General features: G+C 36.8%; 1 protein-coding gene and 1 non-coding gene across 2 annotated transcripts; both read right to left on the bottom strand.

Moving 5' to 3' along the window:
• On the bottom strand, positions 1–72 carry TRNAG-UCC (transfer RNA glycine (anticodon UCC)). The gene has a single exon. It is a non-coding gene; the product is annotated as a tRNA-Gly (tRNA).
• Positions 73–334: 262 nt separating this feature from the next.
• LOC107792030 (RNA polymerase sigma factor sigD, chloroplastic) lies at positions 335–4,295 on the bottom strand. The gene is made up of 5 exons (XM_016614207.1): positions 3,840–4,295; positions 2,276–2,506; positions 2,042–2,182; positions 1,466–1,666; positions 335–712 (listed from the first exon to the last, which is right to left on the bottom strand). The coding sequence occupies exons 1-5, from the start codon at positions 4,233–4,235 to the stop codon at positions 431–433; spliced, it is 1,251 nt and encodes a 416-aa protein (XP_016469693.1). The 5' UTR covers positions 4,236–4,295; the 3' UTR covers positions 335–430.
• Between the last annotated feature and the right edge of the window lie 9,998 nt (positions 4,296–14,293).

Genomic DNA, 14,293 nt, shown 5'->3' with positions numbered 1-14,293 from the left:
TGCGTCTGCCGGGAGTCGAACCCGGGTCTATTGCTTGGAAGGCAATTATCCTAACCGTTGGACTACAAACGCTTGTTGTTGTTTATACATTTTATACTTGTAATCTATCGAGAAAACTTCTTTCACCTTTTGGTTTACCAAAACGGAAAAAAAATATACTATCTTAAGAATAGATTTAGACATTGATTCATTTCATAATAAAGATTTTACGTTCAGCTTAGTAGATTTTTCATAGTTTTACTGGAGTAGAAAGTTTCCCTTTTCTCCTTTTTGTTAAGTTAGCTCCAATGTAATTAAATAAATCATTAAACCTCAAAGGAAAAGGTTCTGCATATGATTGATTAACTCTTTGTCGATCTTTTATATTATATATCAATTCAATTTTGCGTGTGATAATGCTAAAAATATGTCTTGCCTTTACAGAATATATTCATGTTATGTACATTTTAAAGCTGTCTAACATAGTACTTTCTCTTAATTTTGACAAGGCAGTGCAATTAATCTGTCTGATCCTTTCTCTCGAAAGCTTAAGTACTTTTCCAATCTCCTCAAAAGATTGAGGGGTATCTCCATTGAGGCCAAAGTGCAATTTCAGAATCTTTGCTTCTCTATCACATAACACATTGTGCAGAAGCTTCTCCAGGTCTTGTTTCATCATTTGTCTTTTCACAATTTCTTCTGGTATTATATCTTCAGGCCCTGATATGATATCCTACAAGATAATCAAAATTTGAAGGAAAAGCATGAGTTTTTTCTTATCCTTAATCAGGCACGTCCCTGTTTTTTCGTGTGTAATTATCGGTCGAGCATGATCAACATTAGCTCAATAACTAGATCTATTTGGATTAAGTCAGGGCAGTCCGGTGCACAAGGCATCACGCATTCGTGCGGGGTCCGGGAAAGGACCGCACCCCAAGGGGCGTGATGTAGACAGCCGGCACTAATGTAAGCATTAGTGGCTGCTTCCATGGCTCGAACCCGTGACCTATAGGTCACACGGAGACAACTTTACCGCTCCAAGGCTCCCCTTCATCTATTTGGATTAAGCCAACTGATTAAAACATGAAGGAAAGGAAATAGGTGGAAAGACGAAATATGAAATAATGGAAGGATACGGAATGATAAGATAAATGAAAGGTGTCTAGTAGCATGTTTATGTGTTCTCCTCAAATATATTGCCTTCATTCCTCTCTAATCCGGTAGTTAAAAGGAAATTTCTATCATAATGATTATTTTCCTTTTTGAGGAAAAAATGCTACCTTTTCTTTTCCATTATATTTCACTTACTAGTAGTTCATTTCTTTTCATTGCAATTCACCAAGTACTACAAGTATGAACTGCAGACAAGTTAATCCATGTAGGCAAGACTTATCCAATTTCCAGCAGCTTATAAGCAACAAATTCTCATTAGGCGACGCTAATCTAAGAAAAACAATTGTCGAAACAACAAAGGCTTGGGGCAAACCTGCAATGACATGTAGCCTTTGCTAGTTACTATTTGATCAATGGAAATTGGTGCTCGGTTTCTCTCGATAACTAGTCTAACAGTTGAAACATCCATATCAAGAGCTTCTGCAATTTCATCGTAGGAAGGCATTCGCCGAAGCTTTCTGCTTAACTCAGTGTTCGCGTTGCAAATCTTTGGCACAAGCTCAGATATACTCCCCTGCATATAACAGACTAACCAATGCATTTCACTAATTACAAGTTTTATCGTACAGTCATGTACTTAAAGAAGGGAGAAAGGCAGTTACATATATCTACTTAACCGGAAAAGTTCATGATTGGCCTAATGTGCATATCATTAAATAAACTAAATGAGAGATTATTATGATTTTTGCGGGCAAATATTGCTAAATTAACAGCATTTCATTGCATGACTTATGCTTAGGAAGTCCATGTAAAACAAGACCCTGCAGAACTTGATGGTCACTGCCAAGAACCATCACAAAATTTGACACTCATCACAATGTCACAAGCAAAACTTGCACAATGGTGAATATAAAGAGTAACGGAAGACCTTAATAATGCATTAGCTTACCGGTAATCTTATAACTCTAGACTTGTTTGCTATGGCTCTAGTAATAGCTTGCCTAATCCACCAATAAGCATAAGTAGAGAGCTTATAACCCTTCTTAGGATTAAACTTCTTAGCACCATGAAGTAGACCTATGCTTCCTTCCTGTAATTGGCAGTGAAGAAAGGGGCTGGTTATGGTCCAAGAATAACAGAACTTCAATGCCAATGAAACCAATTACAGTGATGAAAGTTGGACCTGAATTAGATCTTGTAAGCTTAATCCTTTGCCTTGATATGAAGCTGCAACCGATACAACAAGCCCTCTATAGCATTTAATTATCTTCTTTTGTGATATCTTAGCATTAACCAAGAGCTTATCTAGCCTTCTTCTGCTCATTCCTGCAGCCTTAGCTAATTGATTTGGATTTAGTTCAATCTCACTTGTTTCCTCAACCCTCTTTCTCAATGTCTCGATTCTTGCTTCTTCCTAGAACAAGATTTAAGGGGGAAAAAATTGAATTAAAAAGCCAGAAAAGAATAGTAACAATAAGCCCATATTTAAACGTGTTCTAAGGATAGGACATGTAGACTATATACATAATATTTATTTTCAAATGGCCAATCAAATTGCTCCAAAAATACAAATTATCATCAATATATTCCATTTAAATAGCACAATATATGAGGCACGTGAACCCACAGTCTCTCCGCAAAACTAGATATTTGATGTAGTATATACTTTCTTAAATTGATCTAATATTATCTGTTGGGCACCCATGCTCCAAAGAGGTTAAATAGTGCACTTGATTAAATGTTAAGAGTTTTACCTAAAGGAGCAAGGATCAATTCCCACTTAATATATTTTTTTTCTCCTTTATTTAGTGGTGCACCCATATTATAAAAATCATACATCCGCCTTTGTTTAAATTAAACAAACATTATTGTTGAAGTGTGATGACTTCTTCTAAAAAAATTAAACTATTAGAAAGAGCAATTTATGTCTCAACAGCCTATCACATATGACTCCGATTCTTTTTCATTGATCGAACACGTGGAAATTATTTTGCTTTTTTTGTGGTGGTGGTGGTGAGATTTGAACCAAGAACTTCTTCCTGCTCTATTACAATGTTGATTTCTAAGCTATTAGAAAATAAAATAATACTACAAAATGTTAGGATCGGGAACCCGGGTAGTGCGTAATATAGCCAAATAACGGTATAATGGCAATAACAAAGACAATGGAAGTTGATAACAACGACAATTAAAGTAGATAAAGAAGACACAAATTTAACGTGGTTCGGTCAAAGTGACCTACGTCCACAAGCGGAGAGGAACAATTTACTATAACAATAAGAGTACAAAAAAGACTACAAAATTAGAGTAAACACTCTAATTAATCCCAAATACCCTAAGAGAATAACCTCACAAAATCACTCCAAAGAAAGGGTTCACATAAGTATTTCACAACACTAACTCTCGTACAAAACACTCTTAATAAAGGAAGAAAGGAAGAAACAAGAATTGAAGACAAGTCTTGTTGGTGTATCTACAAATGAGGAGAAACTCCTTTATTTTATTTATAGCAAGAAATACTTAGCCTAATAATGGATATTATATCATGGCAAATGTCATTATCCACAAATTTGTTATAACGTATATTATATCATGGCAAATATCATGAACCACAAATTTGTTATAATGGATATTATAAAATTTGGCCATATTACACAAAAAGACAACTTTTTACATATACGAAGTAATTCAATTTTATAGTTCTATGAAGCAGGAATTAGTGTAATTGTTGATTTTCAGAGTCGCACCTTGAGATACCAAGAATACTCTGACTCTTCCTTAAGGGTCAAGTAGAGACCTGTCTTTACAGGTTTAGAAATGGAAATCTTATCCTCTTTCTCCATGTCCAAAAATTCTGAATAACACCTTCTTTTCCTCCTTTTCTTTCTTCTCAATGCTAACTCAATCTTCTCATTAATAATCTCAATCTTACTGCTACTCTCCTCCTCAATATCGGTTTCAAAAAACAAAGATTTTGCTTCAATTGCCAATGCATGACTTGGGTCCAAAAAAGAACCATTTTTGGGGCAATAGAGAATTGCTAGAGGGTGATAATGGATGAGGGGTTTAGTAGAGAATTTTGAAGGATAAGGAAAGAGTGAAGCTGGAGATTGGTTTGAACATGACCACGCAGCCATGGCCATAGAAATCTCAAGTTAAAAGATTTTTTTTTTTTGAGGTTGCGCTGTACATATATTTTGAGGCTACTAGATATTTTCTAGTTCGATTTTCTTTCTTTTACATTATTATTGGAGACTAAGTAGGCGTTTGGATATAAAAACACTAATTTTTGAAAAAAAAGATAATATTCGGAGTTAAGTTGAAAAATAGTATTTAGAATTTAAAATTATTTTTTTGAAATTTTTGAAAAACTTATTTTTCGAAAAATTTTCAAAAACTTGCAAAAATTCGGGTACAAACACATTTTTGATTTTTTTTAATTTTAAAATGGACAAACGGGGCTTAAATTTTTCTTTTATTTTTGTTTAGTTTTCTTTAGAAAAAAATTAAACATTCGTGTATGGAATCCACAAGAATTCATATGAGAAAACTGCTCTATATAGTCCCCTCAATTTTTTAATAGCCCATGTTTTTATCCATTGACACAAAATGGTCCTCCGGCCCAAACATATTACATCTAATAGCTCGAAATATCTATTTTCTATATTTTTTGTATAGTGACAGTCTATTTTGTATATTTGTAATATAGTGATAGTCTATTTTGTATAGTGACAACCCATTTTGTATATTTTTTGTATAGTGACAGTCTATTTAGTATAAATTTTGTATAGTGACAGTCTATTGTATATAAATTGTATAGTGACAGTCTATTTAGTATATTTTTATATAGAGACAGTCTATTTTGTATATATTTTGTATAGTGATAATCTATTTAGTATATTTTTTTGCATATGACAGTCTATTTTTGTATATATTTCAAGGTTATGCATAATGAATATTCAGTGATATTCAGGTTTTTCTTTTTTATCTCCATATACAAACACACACTCATTCATCTCTAGATTCTTTGAAGCTAATTTGAGCTGAGTCGCCATTATCTATGCTATCTTCTTTCCACTGAACAACATGCGCTCTATCGTCTACTTCTTCAACTCTCTCAAAGACTTCCAAATTGCTAAATGGAAGAGTTACAATCTTCGTTTCTCTGCTCAACTCCACTAAAAACCCCATCTCGCAAACCCACCAAAAAACCCAAACCAAACCCCAACATATTCTTCTGCTCCGTTATACCAGACACATGGACACTCAGCGACGGCAACAACAAAAACCTAAACAAACCAAAACCCAAATTAAAACACGCCAAAAACTCCTAATTTTGCATATGATTGGTGGAAGATTGGAACTGCTCGATGGCAACAAAATCTACCGTATTTGAGCAAATTTAGGCTAGCCATTATAATTTATTTGGGACTATAAATTGTATGACTTAATTCATGGCTAGCGAATGATAATTGTTTTCACCAACGGGCTACAAATGAAATTTGCTCAATTCATATTGCATATGGGCCAATTAAAGGAGAAAACGTTTTATATTATGAGTTTTTGCATAATTATAGTAGTTTTACATTATTTATTGATGAAAAAACAATCAATAGATACAAAACTTAACACATCTCTCCATCAACTAATAATTAATAACATGTCAATGTGATCTAGTAACCAAATTGTTATTCCATTGTCAATCTTTGCTATTTCTCCTCAAAATATAATATGTCAATACAAATGAATTGTGTGCTTATCATGGACTAATTATAGCCATGACCAACAAATAGACATATTCTATCCGTCCCAGCGCTTAACCGATCACTGGAAGTTTTAATATTACTTTTTCTATAATGGTATGGTCTGAACAAATTTGCCCCTAAAGTAAATAAAAAAGTCACGTTGCATTGAATTACCTTTCAAAAGGACTATGATAAGCTATGGATTACTTCTTAAAGTAATAACATATGTTTTACAGCTTACAACTAATTACTTTATAAAGTTGTAAAGTTTTTGCACTTTATCTATCAACTTTGTTTGACGTAATAATGAAGTGTCCAACACAAAACCATACTTTTAAGAAGCTAACTATACGACATAGAACTGTGAGTATACCCATATTTTGAGCCTCATTGAGTAGGAGCATATTTTGAGCCTCATTGAGTAGGAGTGGCGGGTTTAGATGCAAAATTTTATGGCACGTGAGCACATGATCTATTCGCAAAATTAGATATTTCATAATTCATATACATATTTTTAAAAATTTGTATAATATTAACTGCTGTCATTCATAATCTAAGAAGATTGAATGGTACACTTGGTTGAAAGTTAAATTATTTATCAAGAGGGATATGTATCAATTCCCACATAATTCTTTTTTTTCCTCCTTTTTTTTAGTAGTGTACCGATGTATTAGAAATTCTAGATCTGCTTCTGAAATAAAACTTTTTTATCTCTTGTTTTAAATATTTTTTAGTGTAAATGAAATGCAAATTTACCTCATTTCGATTGTACTAAGAATATCTTTGTCTATCTTTCGGGGAATAGCTCAACCTCTCAACTCAAATTGCAATACTCCTTTTTTCTTGGAGATGAATAAAATGCCAAATTTTTATTTTAAAAAAAGTACAACTACACTTTTTGTCTTGTAATGTTTTGTCTTACATCAATTATTATATTTTCTAGAGGTGTCAATGGATATTTAAAAATCGACTAAATTGACCAAACCAATTTTCAGGTTTTTCTAAATAAACCAACCGTTGGCTTTTATATAAATGTAGAATTGTACCGATAATAGGATAAGTTTTTTATTTTATAAAAATAAACCAAAAAAATATTGAACCGTCCCGAATAAATTTACGTGTGAAAAATATACTATTTTATATAGTAAGTTTAAAAATAATAAAGCATTCAATTTTTTCTTGGGCCTTGAAATTATGAAAACGGTTACAAGCCAACAAGTAATTAAACTCAAAATCCTAATTATGAGACCTATTATGCTGCTCCTATTGAAACTAAGTTATTTCTAGCATATTCACTACCAAGACACAAGGTATTCTAGCAATTATGAGTAGCAAACTATAATTTATTGAATATGTTTCATTTCGTATGATTTAGATTTATCTTTTTGAATATTTAATTTTCTATAGACTTTATTCTTGAGCCCAAACTTGGTTAAAATCACTCGTGTGATTTATATTTTCACTGTATTTATTTAGTTTCTTTTACGTTGTTATAGAAGAGTTGATGGACCTATACTCTGGCCATTTTCATGTTTTCTTAATTCATCACCCTTTAAACAGTAAAGATGTCTATTATAAAATTACGTATGTATGTTATTGCATTCTACTACTCTACTAGTGACTTTTACATGCCATTTAAAAAAAATATCGAAAATTAACCGAGTCGTACCAATACCGAAGAGAAACCGACATGATTGGGACGATTTCGAAAAATCTAATTTTTGTTATACATAATAGAATAACCAAAAAATTGGTATGGTACAAATTTTATAAAATAATCGACCATGACACCATCTTTCCCCCTTTACATTATTTGCCTTTTCAACATAATTTGCCTTATCCCCAATTTCGTAACTAGTATTTTTCTTAAAAGAACTATTAGCTCATTTTCACGAATTTTTGAATCTTGACTACATATTTCGAACAAAGTAGTGTAATAATTTGTTATCTTTTATAATTATTACTATTAACTTGAAGTAACATTTCATAGGGAATAATTATTTTGGATCAAATTATCCAAAAACAATTAACTACCTTTTAAATTTATTTTTTGGTCAAATACATATGCAATCCCTTAAACTTGTGCGATTTTTTCATTTAAACACTTGAATTAACCCATATTCCTATTGAACATCTAATGTTTATTTAAAATGGGTCTATTAAACACTTAATTAATAACCTCTTACAAGAACAAGGTGTGTGAATCTCAAACGCCTCGTAATTTTAAAAAATGACCAATCAATAGGTGACACGTATATTTCTCTTTTAAAGAAAAAACTTCTTCTTCATTTACGTTTTCCGGAATCCCCCCCTCCCCCCTTGCTGGCGCCACTATCTACCCACGCCTGAGACCACCTCCGACCATCGAAAACCTCACTGGTGATCTCTTTCTCATCTTAGACTACCTGCTGCCTTCCCTCACTTTAAGACAATCCAAGAATTCTCCCCATTGGAAAAGCAAGTCAAACTAAGGAACCTCTCTATTAATAGCTACAGCCATTAATGATGAGGAATCCATTCAGACTAGGAATCATAACATCGAAAATACTATTTTCTCAGTCAAAATCCCTAGTAAATTAAGCTTAGCGTTGCCAGAGATTTTTATAATGGAAGTAAAAGATTTGTGTATAGGGTAAAATATGCTATGCTACGTGGCCGTCCAAAAGAGGGACACGTGGAACCTAGGGCAGGGGATAGCTAAAACCGTAGGCAATTATCCCGTCTGTCACCAGAAAGAATATCGCTCAAAAAAATACAATAAATACACTCCGTCCGGTAGCATTTAATGAAGAATATTCCACAGCATTTAGTGTGTTGCCCGTTACAGAGAATTTGTCATTTGCTCTTACTGTTACACCTTTTTCAATGGCCCTCATAATTGACATTAAAGAAGGACATGATCCTAGGACCTTGTTCCCTAGGTGAAACTATAAATAGTGAGTTTTATTATCATTGTAAATGACCGGATTTTTCTAGCAAACTTACACTATAAGAAATAAAAATCTTTATACAATTTTACTTTCTTGTTCCTTGACTTCATCACTGTTGTGCCTGTTAGCCCTGTCCCCAAATCATTATTTTTCGTGATTTTATATTCATTTCAAGGCTAAGTATTGTGCATTTATTTTATTATTCCATTATTTTATGATCAAATTAATTCATTTATTTAGAAATCACGTATAAATTCAACTGTACCGTTTTACCGGTAAACAGTTTGGCGCCCACTTTAGGGCCTAGACAACCGTGTAATTAAGTTGATCCTTGTTTTTTTTACTAACGTGTTTTGATTAATTATCTTAGAAAAAAAATCATAAAAATGACAGATAATGGTGTTAACAACACACACAATCCTAAGATTCAAGGGGACCAGCCTCATATTAAGGATTCAGTCAGTGACACCCACAATGAGGGAAACGATGCCACTTCGGTCCACGACAGGCGATACCCACGACATGTTCAGGAGGCAACTTCCGATGATGCTGAAGAGGAGCATATTGTTGATGCGGTAAGGGTCCTACAATAACAACAAGCGATAATTATAGGCCACCTCACACGGTAGGATAAGTCTATGATGGATTTAAAACAGGCGCTAACGGGGGCTTCAAATAATGCGAATAGACGAGGTCCAATTCCTCCTGGTGCTCCCGCGAATCAAACAACGCAGAGGGTTGACAATAACACCCCGAGGGGAGAGGTTGGCTCCAATAGAGCTTTGGGAGGGGGGGGAGGATTCGACCCCAATAACGAAAATGATCCCTTCAAGAATGAACACTTACGGTTTATAAGGGAAGTGAATGCCCGCATGGACCAAATGTCGGATGCACCACCGGTGCTGAAAGGTCCGGAATCAAAGAAGTATGCTCAGCTGTCGTACAAACCAAGCGCGACATCAGAATTAATCCTGAAGCAATTTAAAATACCTGACGTGCCAAAGTATGACGGAACTTCAGACCCTCATAAGCATATTACCACTTATACAATAGCAGTGAAGGGGAATGATTTAGCTCCTCACGAGATCGAATCTGTTTTGGTGAAGAAATTCGGGGAGACTCTCACGAGGGGAGCCTTGACGTGGCATTCGCTGCTGCCCGAGCATTCTATAGATTCCTTTGAGATGCTCGCAGATTCTTTTATTAAGGCTCATGCTGGGGCTAGAAAAGTGCATGCCCGAAAGACCGACATATTCAGAATTGCACAAAGAGAATCCGAGTTGCTGCGAGAGTTCCTTACCCGATTCCAAAAGGAGAGAATGTTGCTCCCAGCTATTCCGGATGAATATGCGGCTGAAGCATTCACCAAGGTTTTGAATCCTAGAAGTTCAAATGCTTATCGGAAACTGAAGGAAAACTTGCTTGAATTTCAAGCAACGACTTGGGCGGATGTCCACACCCAGTACGAATTGAAGATAAGCATCCAAAATGATCAGGTTGGCTTCTCGTCGTCGAAAAAAGGATGGGAGAAGAACATAGAAAAATCAAAATACGATTTCGACTCGGACATATGATCTTCAAGGGGTCAGTTTCTGCCCTACGAATGGACTGAAGGCTTTCGGTCAGCGGACAAGTTTGCCACCGATAGAAGGACTGATCGCGATCAGAACAATAGATCATTGCAGGATAAAGAAGCATCAGGTACGCAGGATCCTTCCTACCCCAGGTTGTCAGAAACAATTTCAACGTTAGTGTAGTAGTGTTGGTGTCAGCTATGAGAAATATCAAAGAAGCACGGTTCCCGAAATCGATGAGATCCGATCCCAACCAAAGGGATCCCAACTTGTGGTGTAAATACCACGGGATGAATGGCCACCGGACTGGGGATTGCTGACATCTCTGGGAAGAAGTGGCGACATTGTTGAAGAATGGACACCATAGAGAATTCTTAAGCGACTGGGCCAAGAACATCTATGGTCATAACCGGGATAACGCGGAACCCTAGAAAGCAGGAGAATATCCTTTGTGCCAGACGATCAACATGATATGGGGGGGGGAGGGGGAATGAAATCAACAGGGTCACCTTCTCGGCAGTAAAAAAGATGAAAGTATTGATAACCCATAGCAAGAGACTCCAGGAAGTTGCTGAAGACGACATCACTTTTCATGGCGGAAGATGCAGACGGATTGTTGCTACCGCACAACGACGCATTGGTAATTTCTTCAAATGTGCTAGACTTTAAAATCAAACGTGTTCTAGTGGATCCAGGAAGCTCAGCCAACATCATACAATGGAGAGTATTGGAGGAAGCTAAACTCACCGGAATTATCATTCTGTCCACAAAACTCCTCGCCAGATTCAACCTTGCTAGCATGACAACCCGAGAAGAGATTTTGTTGCCCACGAACGCTTAAGTGGTGATGAAAATGACTCTTTTTGAAGTGGTGGATGGTGACATGGGATATAATATTGTTTTGGGAAGACCATGGTTGCACGAGATGAGAGATATACCGTCAACGTATCATCGGTTGCTGAAATTTCCAACACCCGAAGGAATTAAAGAGATAAGGGGAGACCAACAGGAGGCAAGGGAGATGAATGTGATATCGATCTCCATTAGCAAAGGGAAGAAACACGCGGCATAGCAACTACAGGAACCGGCGCCCGCTCCCGAATCAAATAAAGTTAGCTCGGGGGTAGAAGCGTCGGAATCTTATCAGGTGCCAAGGTATTTCCAGGTACCAGAAGAGACGGATGTAACAAAATCCACGGTGGAAGAGCTCGAGTTGCATTGTTTGAAGAGTTCCTAGTAAGAAAATTCCACTTGGGGAAAAGACTGCAAGCTTAGGTCTGGCTTTATTGAAATTCTTAAACTTAATGTTGATTTTTTTGCTTGGTCGCATGTAGACATGACAGGTATCCCAACGGAGGTGTCCGTACACAAGCTGAGTTTGGATCCCAACAACACTCCGGTAAGACAAAAGAAACGCCCTATTGCGAAGGCCAAGAATAAATTCGTCAAAGAAGAGGTAACTCGTTTACTCGATATCGGTTCGATCCGAGAGATAAAGTATCTAAAATGGCTAGCTAATATAGTAGTAGTTCCTAAGAAGAACAATCAATTTTGCGTGTGTGTGGAACTATAAGGACTTGAATAAGGCGTGCCCAAAAGACTTGTTCTCACTGCTAAACATCGATCAAATGATTGATGCGATAGACGGGCACGAGTTAATGAGTTTTCTTGATGCTTATCCCGGGTACAACCAAATTAATATGAACCCGGAGGATCAGGAAAAGATTCTGTTTATAATAAATTTCGGCATATATTACTATAATGTGATGCCCTTCGGGTTGAAGAACGTCAGAGCCACTTATCAGCAGCTCGTAAATAAGATGTTTGAAAAACAAATAGGGAAAACTATGGAAGTTTATATAGACGATATGCTTTTTAAGTCTTTGAATACAAGTGATCACCTTAAGCATCTGCAAGAAACTTTTGACAGGAAGCATAACATGAAGCTTAACCCAGAGAAGTGCTCGTTCGGGGTCAGCTCCGGTAAGTTCCTGGGATTTCTGGTATCACAAAGGGGGTTTGAGGTAAACCTCGATAAGATCAAGGCCATTGAAGACATCCCGGACCAGCTGTCAAGCGTGAAGGAAGTCCAAAGGCTCATGAGTAGATTGGCCACTTTGAGCAGATTCATTTCTCGGTCATCAGAGAAATGTCATCGTTTCTTCACACTGCTCAAAAGGAAAAACAACTTTGAATGGACCCCGGAATGCCAGTAGGCTCTAAGAACATTGAAAAGGTACTTGTTAAGCCCTACATTACTTTCGAAACCAAAGGAAGGCGAAACATTGTTGGTATACCTCGCAGCCTTGGAAGTAGTGGTAAGTGCAGTTTTGGTCCGAGAGGATGAAGGTACGCAATCTCTCATTTATTATGTTAGTAAAATTTTAACGGGAGCAGAAACTCGCTACCCGCACTTGGAGAAGCTTGCCTTAGCTCTCGTAGTCGTCGCTCGGAAGCTGAGGCCCTACTTCAAATGTCACCCAATAGTTGTGGTGACCACATTTACCTTGTATAATATCCTTCACAAACCCGAAATCTCGGGTAGGCTGGCCAAATGGTCGTCGAAATGAGTAAATTCGACATAAAATATAAACCAAAGACTGTTATTAAGTCACAAGTCTTGACTGACTTTGTGGCCGATTTAAGTCCGGGATTGTTGTCTCTAGCAACCAAAGAGACAATCATGGTGTCAGAATCAACATAGGGAGTTTGGACCTTATTTATAGATGGAGCCTCCATCGTAAAAGGGCCCGACCTTGGCATAGTATTAACTATGCCTTCGGGAGAAACCCTAAGTCAAGCCATCAGAACTATTCCTTTAACTAACAATAAAGCAGAGTATGAAGCTTTGATTGCAAGACTCGAACTGGCCCGAGGACTAAATTCTGAGGTCATAGAAATCAAGTGCGACTCACAGCTGGTGGTAAATCAGGTAGACAGGATCTTCGAAACCAAAGAAGAGCGCATGCAACAATACGTGGTAAAGGTCCAGGCTCTACTGGATCAATTTCGGGAGTGGTCGATTACTCACATCTCGAGGGAAGAAATGCAGAAGTGGATGCACTGGCTAACCTCGGATCGTCGACGAAAATGAAGGGATCAGAGTTTGGGATGGTAGTACAACTTATGCACTCAGTCCCGGATGCAAATAGTTATTACGAGGTAAATACTACTAATTTGGTCTAGGGCTGGAGGAATGAGATCATCGATTATCTCGAGCACGTAAAATTGCCTGAAGATTCTGAGGCATCTTGGGCATTGCGTGTCATAGCAACACGGTATAGCTTTAAAGGAAGATAATTGTACATAAAATATTTCCAATGCCCACTGGCCCGATGTTTGGTAAGGGCAGGATAAATCTGTAAGGCCCCATAAAATTTTGTAAAGGAATTTAAGATTTCGTGGTGCTGAGGTAGGCTTACGTGTTTGAGGATTCCGTGCACCCGGAGTCTACGAAAATGTATCATGATCTTAAGGAATTCTATTGGTGGAATGATATGAATAGAAATGTAGCGGATTTTGTGGCGAGATGTCCAAATTGTCAGCAAGTAAAGGCCGAACACCAAAGGCCCGGTAGGTTGGCACAAAACATAGAAATTCCAATGTGAAAGTGGAAAATAATTAATATAGACTTTGTGGTAGGACTACCTCGCACTCCTTATAAGTTTGACTCGATTTGGGTGATTGTAGGTCGGCTCACAAAAGCAACATACTTTTTGTCAGTTAAGGCTACCGACACAGCAGAATAGTATGCTCAGTTGTATATCAAAGAAATAATCAGGTTGCATGGCACTCCAGTTTCTATCATTTTTGATCGGGGGGTACAGTTCGCGGCTAACTTTTTGAAGAAATTTCAGCAAGGTTTGGGTACTCAGGTGAATCTTAGTACAATCTTTCATCCAAAGACCGGCGGACAGGTAGAGCGGACTATACATACGCTTGAGGATATGTT

The sequence above is a fragment of the Nicotiana tabacum genome, chromosome 19 (assembly GCF_000715075.1).
Source record: "Nicotiana tabacum cultivar K326 chromosome 19, ASM71507v2, whole genome shotgun sequence".
Taxonomy (NCBI): Eukaryota; Viridiplantae; Streptophyta; class Magnoliopsida; order Solanales; family Solanaceae; genus Nicotiana; species Nicotiana tabacum.
This window is presented reverse-complemented; position numbering and strand designations above follow the sequence as displayed.

Coding starts and splice junctions, on each gene's coding strand:
- LOC107792030 (XM_016614207.1), bottom strand. CDS start 4,235: ATGGCCATGGCTGCGTGGTCATGTTCAAACCAATCTCCAGCTTCACTC. Junction 2,507..3,839: donor AGTATTCTTGGTATCTCAAG/GTGCGACTCTGA, acceptor ATCTTGTTCTAG/GAAGAAGCAAGAATCGAGAC. Junction 1,667..2,041: donor CTAGAGTTATAAGATTACCG/GTAAGCTAATGC, acceptor TGTTATATGCAG/GGGAGTATATCTGAGCTTGT.